The 15,523-nt window shown below is 50.3% G+C and overlaps 5 protein-coding genes across 5 annotated transcripts; 3 read left to right on the forward strand and 2 right to left on the reverse strand.

The window, feature by feature from the left end:
• Positions 1 to 90: 90 nt before the first annotated feature.
• On the forward strand, positions 91 to 3,216 carry PV08_10705 (uncharacterized protein; the record flags this gene model as incomplete). The annotated part of the gene is made up of 1 exon (XM_016385019.1): positions 91 to 3,216. The coding sequence occupies one exon, from the start codon at positions 91 to 93 to the stop codon at positions 3,214 to 3,216; it is 3,126 nt and encodes a 1,041-aa protein (XP_016231621.1).
• Positions 3,217 to 3,667: 451 nt separating this feature from the next.
• Positions 3,668 to 5,536, reverse strand: PV08_10706 (uncharacterized protein; the record flags this gene model as incomplete). Its single annotated transcript, XM_016385020.1, has 1 exon — positions 3,668 to 5,536. The coding sequence occupies one exon, from the start codon at positions 5,534 to 5,536 to the stop codon at positions 3,668 to 3,670; it is 1,869 nt and encodes a 622-aa protein (XP_016231622.1).
• Positions 5,537 to 6,157: 621 nt separating this feature from the next.
• PV08_10707 (aspartyl/glutamyl-tRNA(Asn/Gln) amidotransferase, B subunit) lies at positions 6,158 to 7,989 on the forward strand (the record flags this gene model as incomplete). The annotated part of the gene is made up of 2 exons (XM_016385021.1): positions 6,158 to 6,470; positions 6,521 to 7,989. The coding sequence occupies 2 exons, from the start codon at positions 6,158 to 6,160 to the stop codon at positions 7,987 to 7,989; spliced, it is 1,782 nt and encodes a 593-aa protein (XP_016231623.1).
• Positions 7,990 to 8,548: 559 nt separating this feature from the next.
• On the reverse strand, positions 8,549 to 11,025 carry PV08_10708 (protein transporter sec23; the record flags this gene model as incomplete). The annotated part of the gene is made up of 4 exons (XM_016385022.1): positions 8,549 to 8,573; positions 8,622 to 10,768; positions 10,824 to 10,874; positions 10,924 to 11,025. 4 exons carry the CDS (start codon positions 11,023 to 11,025, stop codon positions 8,549 to 8,551), a joined length of 2,325 nt encoding a protein of 774 aa, XP_016231624.1.
• Positions 11,026 to 11,779: 754 nt separating this feature from the next.
• On the forward strand, positions 11,780 to 15,434 carry PV08_10709 (uncharacterized protein; the record flags this gene model as incomplete). The annotated part of the gene is made up of 3 exons (XM_016385023.1): positions 11,780 to 12,044; positions 12,103 to 15,125; positions 15,180 to 15,434. The coding sequence occupies 3 exons, from the start codon at positions 11,780 to 11,782 to the stop codon at positions 15,432 to 15,434; spliced, it is 3,543 nt and encodes a 1,180-aa protein (XP_016231625.1).
• Between the last annotated feature and the right edge of the window lie 89 nt (positions 15,435 to 15,523).

Genomic DNA, 15,523 nt, shown 5'->3' on the forward strand with positions numbered 1-15,523 from the left:
GTATGCCTAGGCGTTTTGCTGTTCTCTCTCTTTTTGATTCTGGCACGGATGCTGCGCTATCCTGATGTCTGATGAAAATCGAATATCAAGATGCCTTCTTTTACCATTGAAGCCGAAGGCGAGGCCAATCCTCTGTCCAGGGGACTGGTAATTAGCACCCTCCTCAGTGCTCAACATCATGATTTTCAGGCCTTGAAAGTCTCTACACAGCAGCTTTTGAATTGGGAAAAGACACCTATGTACTATTCCATGCTTCAAGACATCTATGCCGATCTCGCTCTCCCCAAAGATGTCAGATTTCAAGCGATTATCCAGCTCAAGAATGGGATTGACAAATACTGGCGAAAGACTGCGACACATTCTATTGACAAGGATGAAAAGCAGCAGATCAAAACAAGGTCAATCGATGCTGGGTTAAGAGAGCCGGTGCCAGCTCTGGCTCTCCAGAACGCGCTGATGGTAGCAAAAATTGTGCGGTATGAATTTCCTCATGACTGGCCCGATATTCTTCAAGTCATCCGACAGCACATACGGTCAGCTGGCCACGACAACCTCTACACCTCGAACATCTTTATGATCACACTACAAGTTGTCAAGGAGCTGGCGTCCGGGAGGCTCCAGCGTACCAAGAAAAGTCTCCAGCAAGAGTCAGATGGACTTGTGAGCGACCTTTTGAACGTCTACACTTCCTTGGCGTCGGGCTGGCACACTAGCCTGGGAAGCATGCAAGCCGATCCCAACAGCTATTCAGGACTAAAAATCCTGAGACGTTTGGTGGTTGTAGGCTTCGAGAGCCCTCACCGACACGACGTGGTCAAGCACCTGTGGGTGATCCTGCATTCTGAGCAGAAGGCTTTCTGGAAAGAACTGAATCTTGAAGAATCCTCGGAGATGAAGGCCATGCGTTTGAAACATCTTCTACAACTATCAAAGCTCTATCTCGAGATGGCGCGCAACCACCCGGCCTCATTCGTACTGCTTGGATGCGCGGATATCTTGGATCATGCTTGGCTTGTCATTAACCACAATGACGCCAAACCCGCTCTTCAAGGCAATTTCGACTGGGCGGTGTATCGTAGCGGAGATGTCACGGACGAATCCCCGATAGAGAAATTGTCGTTGAAAGCGTTGCTCTTGTTCCGCGCTTGCTGCAAAATGGTTTTCCACCCAGTCCAGACTTTCAAATATCAGACGCCACAAGACAAGGAAGAACGCAAACAGGCTGTGGAGTTTGTCAAGAGTAGCGTCTTGACTGATGCATTTGTTATTCAGCTCATGGAACTTCTGGTTACGCAGTATTTTGTTCTGCGCCCTTCCGATCTGAGGGAGTGGGAGGAAGAACCCGATGAATGGGAGAAAAGAGAGGAGGAGATCGCTGATGCATGGGAGTTCTCTAGCCGCTCTTGTGCGGAAAAACTCTTTCTTGACCTTGTCATCAATTTCAAAGAGTTGCTTGTCCCGCGATTACTCGATGTGTTCCGACAATACGCGGTGACGACAAACACCAACATCCTCCTGAAGGACAGCCTGTATTCCGCTATTGGTATCTCCGCTGCCTGCTTGGAGGACGTCTTTGATTTCAACACCTTTCTCCGGACGACACTCGTCCCTGAAGTGCAAATCAATCAACCCAACTATAGGTTGTTACGACGGCGGATAGCGATATTGCTTGGTCAGTGGGTACCGATCAAGCCCGAGACGATTGACAGAGTCGCCGTCTATCAGATATTCACCCACTTGATCGCGAGCGGTGAGCAGCTTAACGATCATGTTGTTCGGGTCACCGCGGGTCGCCAGCTTCGCCTTGTTTTGGAACCCTTTGAGTTCAAGTTCACTGACTTCCAGCCATACGCCGACCCTCTCCTGAAAGGCTTGATGTCTTTGATAGCAGAGACCGACTTGTCTGAGACAAAGATGGCATTGCTTGAGACCGTAAGGGTAGCTGTGACCAAGCTGGAAGGTCAAATAGAGCCATACGCTCAGGACATAATGTCCATGCTGCCACCACTATGGCTTGGTTCAGGAGACGAGCATCTGATGAAACAGGCAATCCTGAGTATGATTACTGCTATCGTCAACAGTCTAGGACGGAAGAGCCTGTCCTACCACAATGCCATCTTACCCATCATCCACGACTCAGTACAGCCCGAGTCTGAAGCCATTGTCTATCTCTTGGAGGAAGCACTCGACTTGTGGGCCGCTATCCTTCAACAGACTCCGTCTGATCAGGCATCGCCGGAGCTACTGAAGCTCTCTCACTCTCTACTACCTCTTCTCGACATTGGCAGCGAGCTCCTGCGGCAGATCTTTGAGCTCATCGAATCCTACACCATCCTCTCGCCGACCACGATCCTAGCGCCGGAATTCTTAACGCCCCTACTCACGTCGTCAAAAGCCCTCTTGCCGATGCTGGCATCCAGCCGTGCTCGCGATGCGGCTTTGGCTCCCCATGTCATCGAGTACTTGATCGCGACTGTCTCAGTGGAAGGGTATAGCCAGCACGATTCACGGCAGGCCCTTATGCATGCCCTTGATTCCATGCTCAATACCGGCTATCTTTCGTCCCTGCTTGGTCTACTGAAAGAAGCGTACGAGTACCACGAGGATCCTCGACCTAGTAAACGACCTCCAGATATCATTGGGCCAGGTGAGACCACACTGTTCACCGTGCTCTCGCGGGCGGTGATCCTCTTACCAGAACAAACCTCACAGGCCATTCTTGCGACGAACGTCACCACGACTTCTTCTCCCACAACGATGCACTGGCTCCTGACCGAATGGCTCCAGTCCATCGACAGTATAGGGGACATCCTGCGCAAAAAACTGCAGGTCATTGCCTTGACCAGTCTGTTTGCCGTCTCTGGCCCTCCCGTTTCCACGCTCATGCTGGAAAACCTGCAGTCTCTGCTCACCATCTGGACCGATATCGTCGTCGAGCTGGGCCAGGAAGCCGCCGAGGAGAGCCAGGGCGACTATCTCTGGCATAACACGCCCGGAGATGTGCCCGAGTGGCCTGACCACACCCCTGAAGACAGCCGGAAGAGAGTGATTAGTAATGCTGATCCTATCTACGGCATAAACATCAGGCAGTTCATTGCGAATGCGCTGCGCGCGACCATAGACCGCAACGGCGGCCCACAGGTATTCGAGCAGGAGTGGTTGTCCCGGATCGACTCGGTCGTGCTCAAGTCTTTTGTCGATTTGAAGCTGTTGTAGCAGTGGTGTGCTGGGAGACTTTGATCGCTCGGAACGATCGAGATGATGCTGATCAGCGACCAGGGTCGCAGCGAAAGGCTTTCACTCAACCTCCTTTGATTCAGCGTGGCACAGGTACATGAGGCGTGTCTTATTTATCGGGGCTTCACAATCTAGCCTGTGTATTGCTCGAGATACTGAGGACCGCAACCATGGGTCAAATGATTGTCATCAACACCATTGATGTGGATAGTACACCGGAATCGCTTTCAGGGTCGGAAAGATCGCTGGTCCGCAAGCGCAACAGTCATGAATTCACAATTCTCTAATCATATTACTAAGTATCGCTGTGTACGCGCCGGCTATCCTCGCATAAACGCCGAACACTCATCCTCGTAGTGTTCGTTCTCTTGCCCTAGATCAGTCATACCCCTTTGGAAAAGGATCGTAGATTTCTATATCTGGTTGTCTTTTACTTTATCGTACTTGCCCGTCTCAGTCCGACATGGTAACGCATGAACAAAGTGTCAATGAAATGATCATGCTTGATTCCGGGTGGTTTTGCCGTGGCAAACTCGTCTAGTGCGTCTTGCGGCTTGTACCCTTCTCGTTCGATGAGATAGCACGCAATGAAGAACCCCGTCCTGTTATACCCGTAGTGGCAATGTACGCCGATCGCTTTATCGTCGTGGCCTGGCTCGCCCCGTAGCCGGTCAATGAGGGCAATGAAGTCCTTAACCTCGACAGGCGTGGGGGGCACTTTACTCACTGTCGGAAACTTGTGGTACTCTATGCCGCCGCGTTCGAGGGCCTGGGTGTCGTAGACGGGACTATCGTGGGAGATGTCGATAACGGCGAAGATGCGGTCGCGCCAGTTCTTTAGAAAGACGCTCGGTGTGTGTACGGGATCTTGTTCGCGCAATGTCTTGAGCGCGCGAAAGAGACCGTTTGGACCTATGGGTCCTGACACAGGCATCACGTTCTGCCATTTCTGTAAGTTCTTGACGTCCCATTTGCCGGATGTTGTGAGTTGTTGGAGTTGCCAGCCTAGACTGAGTTGTGGGGAGACGTAACGAGAAAGAAAGTCCTCGATCAGCCCTGCAACAGTGCGGTACGTGCTATGGTCATACATCAGAGCATGGGCGGCTGGAGAGGGTAGGACAGCTGTTTTGACAATCGCGGCATTATGGCTAGACATTTCGCTCGTTGACGGGAGAGTCCCGTAGTGGTGGTCAGATGCTGTCTGGTCATCCTCCGGAGTGGAGGTGGTGGCAGTGGCGTTGGCGTCAGACTCATCAACGCTTGACATGGTCTTGTTCGTTATTGAATCGTCCGCAACTGGGACGGCTTTCGCTGCTGTGGTCATTTTGATGTTGGTTTGAGATGGCCTGCGCAAGTATGAAATTATTGTTTGCACTTCTTCTGCCTTTGTCACTGTGTCGGACTCGCCTGCAATCAGGAAAAGTGGGACTTTGATCCGTGACCATACTTCTTCACCGGGTATTCCGCCGTGCGGAATACCAGCCTCGTCGTATTGCGGCAGGCAGCCGAGTGTTGAGCGTTTCCATACAGGAGTCTTGAAGCTTTTGTTGAAGGACAACTGTAAACGACGAAGATCGATCTTAGCGCCTTTACCAGCCATCCTTTCAACGCTCTTTGAATTGACGCCCCCTTTTCGGTCGAGGAATCGCAGTGCATCCAGAGCGAAGTCTGGCAGAGAGAGGAACTTGCGGGCCGAGACCACCTGAGATTGCGTTGGTGGACACGCCTTAGGGCAGATTCCAACGATTCCTTCAACTGAGATGGATAGCTCTGAATCTGTTGCAAGAGATGCCGCAATGGAACAACCCAGGCTGTGTGCCACAAATACAACCTTTTTGTGACCCTTCTCACGACAGATATCTGTAATTGCCTTCCGCCACAAGGCCTCAAATGCCTGAAATGAGTACGCTTTGTAGTCCCGGGGAGCGAACGAGGACGCACCATGACCGGGTAGTTCTATGCCGAAGCATGGGCCGACGTTGACCAACGAACCGAAAAGCGGCGTAAATTGAGGCAAAGAACCACCCAGCCCATGAATGAAGACTAGTAGAGGCAAGTCCGCTATAGCCTGAAGTTTTTCAGCATGGGCGTGTGGGTGATAGAAAGTTCTGATAGAAGGATAGGTAGCATGCTCGGTCTCATAGCAGCGAGACGCAACATGGTTCTTGAGCAAAGAATGGTCGTCTTCTTCAGATGTCGTTGTTTTGTCATCAGACTCAGAATTTGAAAAGATATAAGACCTTGATATGTAAAGCGTGCCAGCGCCGAGGAGCAACGCGATAGCAAGTGATGTAGCCATTGCAAAAGACCTGGATGCTGGTCCAGGCAAGACCTTAGGGAATGAAATCAGGCGTTGAGCAGGGGAAAGAGCCGTCAAACTCATGACCAGACATCATACCCCGATAGAGAATAAAAGCAAAATCTGATTATGCGTCGCAGAGAAGTGTGACCGTTTAAGGTGTATGAGGATAGTGATTGCTTAACAGGCCAATGGTGATTGTGATTTGGAGCACAACCCACCTAGGACTTGCAAGATATAGTTGCGCGTCCGTCCAGGATACTGATGATGGTTGGTAAGATTGGTATACTAAACTGTGCTGCTTCGTTGGCTTGCTTCTTCCAGTAAATGCGTGGTATCTACCAGGTGTTCGTCGTTTATAAACATTTCATGCCCTAGAAACGAAATGTTGTCGGTGTTGTCATCGCTGCGAATTCGGAGCTTCGGAGGATATTTTTCCGATTTTTGAACGTGGCGCCTACGGTGAACCAGAAGGTCGTCATATGGCGAGGCATATCACACGCCAGTGCAAGTTGTCGAGAAATATCTCTTGCTTTAGCAGTGGCTACTATTTGCATCGGTATACCACCGCCCTGACTTCGCCGCCGTTGGGAGTCCCGACAGCCTATGCAGCGAAGATGGATGGCATGTATGCGTCCATTGTCCGCACGCCGCTCTCTTCCTGTCCTCCCGTGTCGTGAACTGAGCGTGCGGCCTCTGGTTAGCAGACATGTTTTCCTTGAACTGCGGACCTTTCATGCTTTCCATGCGCCGTGGGAGGAGGCCCATGCCCCTCTTCGCAAGCAGTTGAAGCAAGCTGCGAAATCGGCAAAGTTGGCGAAAGCACCTGGAAGCTCTCCAGAATTCAATAGTAACGACACTCTCAACGACTGGGAACTAACTGTTGGTATTGAAATTCATGCCCAGTTGAATACTGCCAGAAAGCTGTTTTCCTGTATGTGCTGCCAGTCTCTATCAAGTCAAACTTATACTGATTCCGAGCAGCTGCGTCAACAACACCAAGCACTGAGCCCAACTCAAATGTTGCGGCTTTCGACATTGCTTTGCCTGGGACTTTGCCTGTCTTCCAACCAGCTGTCGTGCTCCCGGCCCTCCGAGCCGCCCTTGTGCTAGGATGCCGCGTCGAACCGGTCAGCTACTTTGATCGAAAACACTACTTCTACCATGATCAGCCTGCAGGCTACCAAATAACTCAATATTACCACCCGTTCGCAAGACATGGTCGGATCACTCTATCATCGGACGATGGCTTGCCAGACGGAGAGCAGATCAACGTGCGCATAAAGCAGGTGCAGTTGGAACAAGATACGGCACGAAGTCAGGAGGAAGACGAACATACAACATTGTTGGACTTCAATCGAAGCGGTCATGCATTAATCGAGATCATATCCCTTCCCGACATTCACTCCCCACGACATGCCGCTGCATACGTCCGCAAGGTCCAGGCTTTGTTGTACGCTGTTGATGCTGTCACCACTGGAATGGAGCTAGGTGGACTACGAGCCGACGTGAACGTGTCGGTCCGGCGGCGCAACACCTGTAGCGATCAAGGGCTTGCATATGGCGGTGTTTCTGGCCTTGGGCAAAGAACCGAAATCAAGAATCTCAGCACTTTCAAGGGCATTGAGGATGCCATCACCGCAGAAAGAGACCGCCAAATCAAACTGCTGGAGTCCGGAGGGAGGGTTGAACCGGAAACCAGAGGTTGGTCGATGACACACCCCAATGAAACCAGAAGGCTTCGAGGCAAGGAGGGCGAAGTCGATTATAGATACATGCCTGACGCTGACGTCCCTCCGTTGTGCTTTGACATGGAACTTGTCGATTACCTTTCCAAGACTTTGCCTCCGACCCCCGAGGTTCTTGTTCGCCGTCTCATCAAACAGTATGGACTTTCACTCACAGACGCAAGAACGCTCGAATCCCTTGACGACGGTGAAAGGTTGATTTATTTCCAGGAAGTTGTCGATGAGCTGTTGAATCTCAGCTTCAAAACCGAATCTCCTAGGGATGTCGGTAAACTAGCAGGGAATTGGGTCCTACACGAACTCGGCTCCCTCTTTTCAGTAGATGAGAGTCCCTGGTCAAGCCGTAGAGTTCCAACCCGATCTCTGGCACATATCATCCATCACCTACGGAAAGGCGAGATCAAGGGGCCCTCTGCGAAGTTGATACTGAAGCTCCTCTTCAAAGGAGACAGACGTACAGTTTCCACCATTATCCGAGACGAAAATTTATCCTTCACTAGGATGTCGCCAGAGGAGTACGAGGTCATTGCCACCGACGTAATTGAGAGGTTCCCCGACACTGTCAAAGAGATCGTTCAGAAGGGCAAAGTTGGGAAACTCCAGTTCTTAATGGGTCAAATGATGAGACATCCACGGAGGAGCGAAATAGAACCGCCCCAGGCTGAGAAGACTCTACGGCAGCTTATCCTGGGTGAGAAGCCATAGAGTTCTATATTCTGTATCACCAAATAATAGGACTTGATCAAGATGTCGTACCCAAAGCTGTCCAGGAGTGTGACGTGTACTCAGTAACTTAGCGCAGAAAAAACCACACAGGCCTTGTAGCCACTTCTGATCTTCCCATGATATTGTAAGATTGACTCGAACTCCTCCCGAGTGTTCTCACTACGTTCTCTCACCAAGAGTATAGAAGCTTGAGGACCAAATTTGTCAATGGCAATGTGCTACGAAGTATCTTGATGACACGACGCGGACATGTAGAAGGCACTACACCGACAATGCGAATAGAACAGACTCGCACTTATCGGACGGTGTGGCACTCGTCAGTGGAAGAAAGGAGACGTAGATCTTATGTCTCCATCAGTATCATTCAACAAAGTCTGTCTGCTACCAGTTTGCCTCCATACATCAGTTGTTCCAAGGCACCTGACCAGACCATGATTTTCTAATAGAGGATACGGCGGTCCCCTCGTCACATATTGCGGACCACCGAACCCGATGATCGCACCTTGTACCTGGTATGATGTCTTCTGCAACGTTGCCTCTAGCTGGACCCGGATACAGCGAGCCTAATAAGGTTAGCAAAGAAAACCAAATACAGACAAAGGAGAGCTTACTTCATGAGATGATCCATGAATGTCTGTAACGAGACATCGTCTGTGAAAATGGTCTGTGCGGTCTGGGAAACGCCTCCATATCCACCACTGGCATGAGTGGTCGATGGGTTGAGCTTAGACAACAGGAAACGGGCTTGAGATCCACCAGCGTCGCAAATGATGAATCTGGGAAGAGGGAAACGGTCCTGGACCAGCTCTCGAGCATCCTCCTTTGGAGCCTCGAGGACTGCCTTGAAGTTCTCATAACCTTCCTGTTCTTGATAACCTGCTTTTCGCCATTCAGCCATGGTTTCGCCATGGAAGATGAGGATCTGGAAGAAAGTGTCGAGGAGGAGAATCGTCTGAGGTTGAATCGATGCAGAATCAAGCAGAACAGGGACTCCGCCTTCGTGCTCAAGGCCATACGAATCTAGCGTTGGCTGTATCATGATCAATGAGTCTCCAACATATTCATGATTAAGCACATGCCGGTAGAAAGCCGTCTCGTCTGGAGAATTGTTGAAGACTTGGAGGAACTGAGATCTGCGGAGATGGAACATGAACTGTGGATATAGGGTGAAGTTTTTGTCGAGACGGAACGACGTCGGGTCATCTTTGCGGTAGTCGGCAAATCGCGAGCAGAGTCGGATCAGCATTCGATCGACCCATCGTAAAACATCTGGTCCATCATCCACTTCAGCCTTGAAGACTGCAATTCTAGCCATGAGCACAGCAGCGGCTTCCTGGTCGAATGATTGTGCCAGGGTCGGATCCCCAGCAGGTCCACTGAGATTGCGGGCGACGGTAGTGACACGCAGGTGATATTGACCCGAAGAGTGTTGGTAATACGTTAAGAATTGCATCATGCCTCTTTGCGGGCCTTGCTGCATTGGGGTCGGGCCGCCCTGGTTTGCGACCTCGAAATAGACGCCATAACTTGAAGTAGGGTCAATACCACACATCTTCCATAAGCAGGTATTTCCGATACCACATTCGGTCTCGCCAACTGAGCTTGACTTCTTATTTTGTGACACAGCATGACCAATAAGGCCAGTAACCTTTAGTTCCTTTGTGGTAACAACTTCAAGGGATGCGTTGAAGCCCATCAAGAGATTGTCATTCTCATCCTTGTCGAAGACTCTGACGAAAGACTGCTTGAATTGTGAAGAGGTAAAACTATCGGTCAAGACCATGTGACCGCCGGTAGAGTTTGCGAGGTTCTTCATCTCAAGCAGACCAACTTGATCGAGACAACCGACATAAAGATCGATGATGTGACCATTGTGTGCCGTTCGCTTAGCAAGGTTTTCGTAGAATTTGAGCGCCTTCTTGAAGTATTTGACGTTATCACGGTCAATGTCATGATGTGATCGAATAGGTTCTCGCAGTTCGGGCGCCACCACAAGACCAGGTCCTTCGGTTGCTGGGCCGCCAGCGAAAAGCATGATCCTCGCTCCAGCGTTCTGGAAAGAGGTTTCCAAGAGACCAACTGCAATGCTCGTGGCGACACCAGTACACCTCAGTGGTCGGCGGTCATTCGCAACAGGCCATGGGTCCTTTTGTAACTGCTCGATTGCATTTGTGATCTGGAATTCTGCTTGCTGAACAGGAAGTAGAAACCGTGCTGCCGGTCCCATTGGTGGAGGAGGCCGTCCTTGTTGAGGCGGGACATTTGGTCTTAGACCTGGCGCCGATAGACCAAGCATTTCCTGGACCTGTTTCGCAGCGTAATCCTTGCTTCCTCTGAAAACATAGGATTTCTGGCATTCCGTGTATCCAATTTCATGCACAGCAACATTTGTTCCGAATGTAACCAGACCTACCAAAGCATTGGCTGGGAGGAGAGACAAACTCATGACAAGCGTCTCCTTCAGGGCTTGTAATCCATCTTCCTCAATTGCAGTATCAACAACATAAACGAAAATAGGTGGAGTGGGCGCTGGTCGAGCGAGCTGGTATTCCACGGTCGTGTTCAGACTGTGCATTTCTGGAGGCACATTCTCGGCGCTGATATCTCCATAATGACGAGGAAGCTGATTTCTCTGGAGGCAGAAGGGGCAAATCCATATTTTTGCCCGTACATCAACATTCGCGAACGGGTTGAGGACGGCTCGGCATGGAGGTTTACAGGTGACAGGCTCGTAGTTTAGGAGGGGCTTATTGAGCTCCTGCGTAGTGATTAGCATATCAAGCCTACCGGACAGCACTTCGGGGTCGACCAACCTTGAGAGGTGTGAGCATAACACTCACAGGCACTACCAGCCTGTTCGCTTCCTAGATAAGTTCAGTACCACCATTTGCGAGCCGCGAGACAGGTACGCACCATGCGCGTAGAAGGAATAATATTCCAACTAAGTCTGACCCCATCTCTGTCCTCAACCTCCGCCCAGTTATCCTTGATCGCATCGTACTGTGCTTGATCCATTGTTCCGGTATTATTTGTCACGTCTGGTCTAACAATGCATGCTGGAGGTCGCAGTAATGGTGATTCAAGTGTGCGGTCAGGCGACTAGCTGATCTTTTGGTTATCGCTCGCGGGACGGTGTAGAATGAGGCAAGACAGACACAACGCAGTAGAATCAAGAAACACGAGTAGTAATCTCTAGTACTTGCCACTGCTCGGCCACCCTGTCAACTTCGGTGTTGTTGGTGGGTGAGTCGGCGGGTGAAATGAACGAAAGGCCAAGTTGCAGGTCCTCGCTACACCTTCCGCAATTCTCCACACTGACATGCGCCATGCGGGCCGCAGCCAAATTCCCCTGGCTCCAAGACACGTTGCCCTTTTCCAATGAAGGACAAAAAGATACAAACTACAAGTCTCAGTCACCTCTTATTTTAGGTGGCATTCCAAAGGCGAAGGAACGTCCCACTCATGTTGATGATGAGCACGCCCTGAAGCTACCATAGTTTCTCTCTTTGTGGTCCTGTGTATCTGTCAACATGGCGTCCCCTTCAATGCTCACGAAGGCAAGCACTATTGTCCCGTTACACACGCTCTATAACTGACGGACCGCATAGTTTGAAAGCAAAAGCAGTCGTGCTAAGGGCCTTGCTTTCCATCCAAAACGCCCATGGATCCTGGTCAGCTTGCACAGTAGCACTATCCAGTAAATACACCAGCGCGCAACCGAGCTTTAACATTAACACTGACCGCTTCCTACAGACTATGGGACTATCGCATGGGCACATTGATCGATCGGTTTGAGGAGCATGACGGACCAGTTCGCGGCATTGATTTCCACAAGACCCAACCACTCTTCGTTTCTGGCGGAGATGACTACAAGATCAAAGTCTGGTCGTACCAATCGAGAAGATGTCTGTTTACTCTCAATGGCCATCTTGACTATGTCCGCACAGTATTTTTCCATCATGAGCTCCCTTGGATCCTCTCCGCATCAGACGATCAAACGATCAGAATTTGGAATTGGCAGAATCGGTCTCTGAGTATGTTCGATGTTCATCATGCTTCCAGCCCTCAGCTTGGATAGCTAACAAGTTGCAGTCTGCACCATGACCGGTCACAATCATTACGCTATGTGCGCGCAATTCCACCCGAAGGAAGACCTCATCGTCTCCGCCTCGCTTGATCAGTCGGTAAGAGTATGGGATATTTCAGGTCTCAGGAAGAAGCATTCAGCTCCAACCTCAATGAGCTTTGAAGATCAAATGGCGCGTGCAAACCAGCAACAAGCAGATATGTTTGGCAATACCGATGCAGTGGTCAAGTTCGTCCTCGAAGGTCACGATCGAGGCGTCAACTGGGTCGCGTTCCACCCAACTCTTCCACTGATCGTTTCAGCCGGTGATGATCGCCTGGTCAAGTTGTGGAGAATGAGCGAAACAAAGGCATGGGAAGTTGACACATGTCGAGGTCATTTCCAGAATGTATCAGCATGTCTCTTCCATCCCCACCAGGACTTGATTCTGTCGGTGGGCGAAGACAAGACTGTCCGAGTTTGGGATCTAAATAAGAGAACCTCCGTCCAATCCTTTAAGAGAGAGAACGACAGATTTTGGGTGATAGCTGCGCATCCGGAGATCAACCTTTTTGCTGCCGGACATGACAACGGAGTTATGGTCTTCAAGCTTGAACGGGAGCGGCCAGCATCCTCAGTTTATCAGAACCAGCTCTTTTATGTTACCAAGGACAAGCATGTCCGCTCTTACGATTTTACAAAGAACACAGAGTCGCCCTCTCTGCTCTCACTTAGAAAGTTTGGGAGCAATTGGGTGCCTCCTCGGACATTGTCATACAACCCTGCAGAGCGTTCCATACTGGTCACATCACCGTCAGACAGTGGTAGCTACGAACTGATTGGACTTCCTCGAGATGCTACCGGTGCTTCGGACCCAACAGATATTAAGCGAGGATCCGGGAATGCTGCCGTCTTTGTCGCACGCAACCGTTTCGCTGTCTTCAGCTCCTCGACTCAACAGGTGGAGATCAAAGACTTGAGCAACTCCACCACAAAGGCCTTCAAAGCCCCAACACCTGGGACCACCGATATCAGTTACGGTGGTACTGGATGCTTGTTACTTCTGAGTCCATCGAACGTTATTCTCTACGATATCCAGCAGAAGAAGCAGCTCGCCGAGCTAGCTGTGGCGGGGGTCAAATATGTCTCATGGTCCAACGATGGTCTATATGCTGCTCTGCTCAGCAAACACAACGTCACAATTGTGAACAAGAATCTTGAACAAGTCAGCACATTACATGAAACCATCAGAATCAAGAGCGCAACATGGGATGACTCAGGTGTCTTGCTCTACTCGACCTTGAATCACATCAAATACACTCTTCTTAATGGTGATAATGGCATCCTGAGAACTCTTGATCAGACGGTATACCTGGTCAAGGTCAAAGGTCGCAACGTGTATTGTCTCGACCGAGCAGCTAAACCTAAGGTTCTGAGCATCGACCCAACAGAATACCGCTTCAAGCTTGCCTTAGTCAAACGAAATTACGACGAAATGCTTCAAATTATCAAGAACTCAAGCCTGGTTGGACAGAGCATCATTGCCTATGTGCAGAAAAAGGGCTATCCTGAAATCGCACTTCAGTTCGTCCAAGACCCGCAGACAAGGTTCGAGCTGGCCATCGAGTGTGGTAACCTAGAGGTCGCAACCGAGATGGCCAAAGAGCTTGACCGACCGAAGATTTGGACTCGTCTCGGGGCTGAAGCTCTTATCCATGGTAACCATCAGACCGTTGAGATGACATACCAGAAACTTCGAAATTTCGACAAGCTTTCTTTCCTTTATCTCTGCACTGGTGATCAGGAGAAGCTTACAAGAATGGCGAAGATTGCAGAGCATCGTAGCGACTTTGTGTCACGCTTCCAAAATGCTCTTTACCTGGGTGACGTCGAAAGCCGCATCCAAATGTTCAAGGAAATCGATCTCTACCCTCTGGCTTATCTGACAGCAAAGACACATGGCCTGACGGAGGAGTGCCAGTCCATTCTTGAGTTGTGCGGCCTCACTGAAGATCAAATATCGATGCCGGAATCTGGCAAAGCACTTGTACCTCCCAAAGCCGTTGTGCCTACGTACAAGGCGAATTGGCCAGTTAAGGAGGCTTCTCACTCCTCATTTGAGAAGGCCTTACTCGGCGAGGTTGGAGGCACTGTTGAGGATGACGACGGACATGACCTCTTGAATGAAGATGTCCCTACCACTGCGGATGGCGCTGGTCTTACGATCGAAGATGAAGCCGAAGCCGGGGAAGGATGGGACATGGGCGATGACATCGGCCTCGATACCACCGGGGATGATTCCGAATTTGTGAACGTTGACAGCCCTGATACTGCAGTCGAAGCGGCTGGACCCGGTAGCTCGGAAGCCGAAATGTGGGCACGCAACTCCCCTCTCGCTGCTGACCACGTCGCTGCGGGTTCATTCGAGAGCGCTATGCAATTGCTCAACCGACAGATTGGTGCTGTCAACTTCACCCCTCTCAAACCCAGATTTTTTGAGATCTATCAAGCTTCCAAAACCTATCTACCCGCCAATACCGGATTACCTCCTATCCTCAATTACGTCCGTCGTAACGTTGATGAGACAGACAGCAGGAAGGTGCTGCCAATTATTCCCAAGACTCTAGACTCTCTCAGCAGTGCGGACTTACAGGAGGGTTATACTGCTATGCGAACCAACAAACTTGAAAGTGGTGTTGTCACTTTCCGAACCATTCTGCAAAAACTTCTGGTGAATGTAGTTAGTTCAGAAGCTGAAGTGGATGAAGCAAAGGCTTTGATCGCAAAGTCAATGGAGTATACCCTCGCCATGAGCATCGAACTGGAGAGGAGACAGCTTGCCACGGCAGGTGGTGACTCGGAAGAACAGCTCAAGCGACAATTGGAGTTGTCAGCATACTTCACCGTGCCGAAGCTGGACGTTCCTCATCGACAACTTGCACTTATGGCAGCCATGAAACTGGCTTTCTCCAATAAACAGTTCTCCAGTGCCCTCTCCTTTGCTAACCGAGTACTTGCGAACGGCGGTGCTCCGAAGTTGCTTGAACAGGTCAGTATTACACACTGCTCGACGTCATAAATAAAGGTGCTAACAAAGTCACAGGCAAAGAAAGTCAAACAGCAGGCTGAACGCTCCGGCTCGAGCGACAAGATCGACATTGAATACGATCAATTTGCCGAGTTCGAAATTTGTGCGGCTTCTTATACGCCAATCTATACTGGGTCGCAGAGTGTGTCGTGTCCTTTCGATGGTGCGAAGTACCAGAGCCAGTACAAGGGACAAGTCTGCAAGATCTGCGAAGTGTGCGAAATTGGCGCTGCTGCCAGTGGGCTGAGATTATGGGTTCGAGGATTGTAAATGTGCCTCTTGTGCAACAGGGAGTATGAATGATGAGGAATATTTCACTTTATTGCTAATCGCACGAATTGGCTTGCCGCAGTCCACTG

The sequence above is a fragment of the Exophiala spinifera genome (assembly GCF_000836115.1).
Source record: "Exophiala spinifera strain CBS 89968 unplaced genomic scaffold supercont1.8, whole genome shotgun sequence".
Classification (NCBI taxonomy): Eukaryota; Fungi; Ascomycota; class Eurotiomycetes; order Chaetothyriales; family Herpotrichiellaceae; genus Exophiala; species Exophiala spinifera.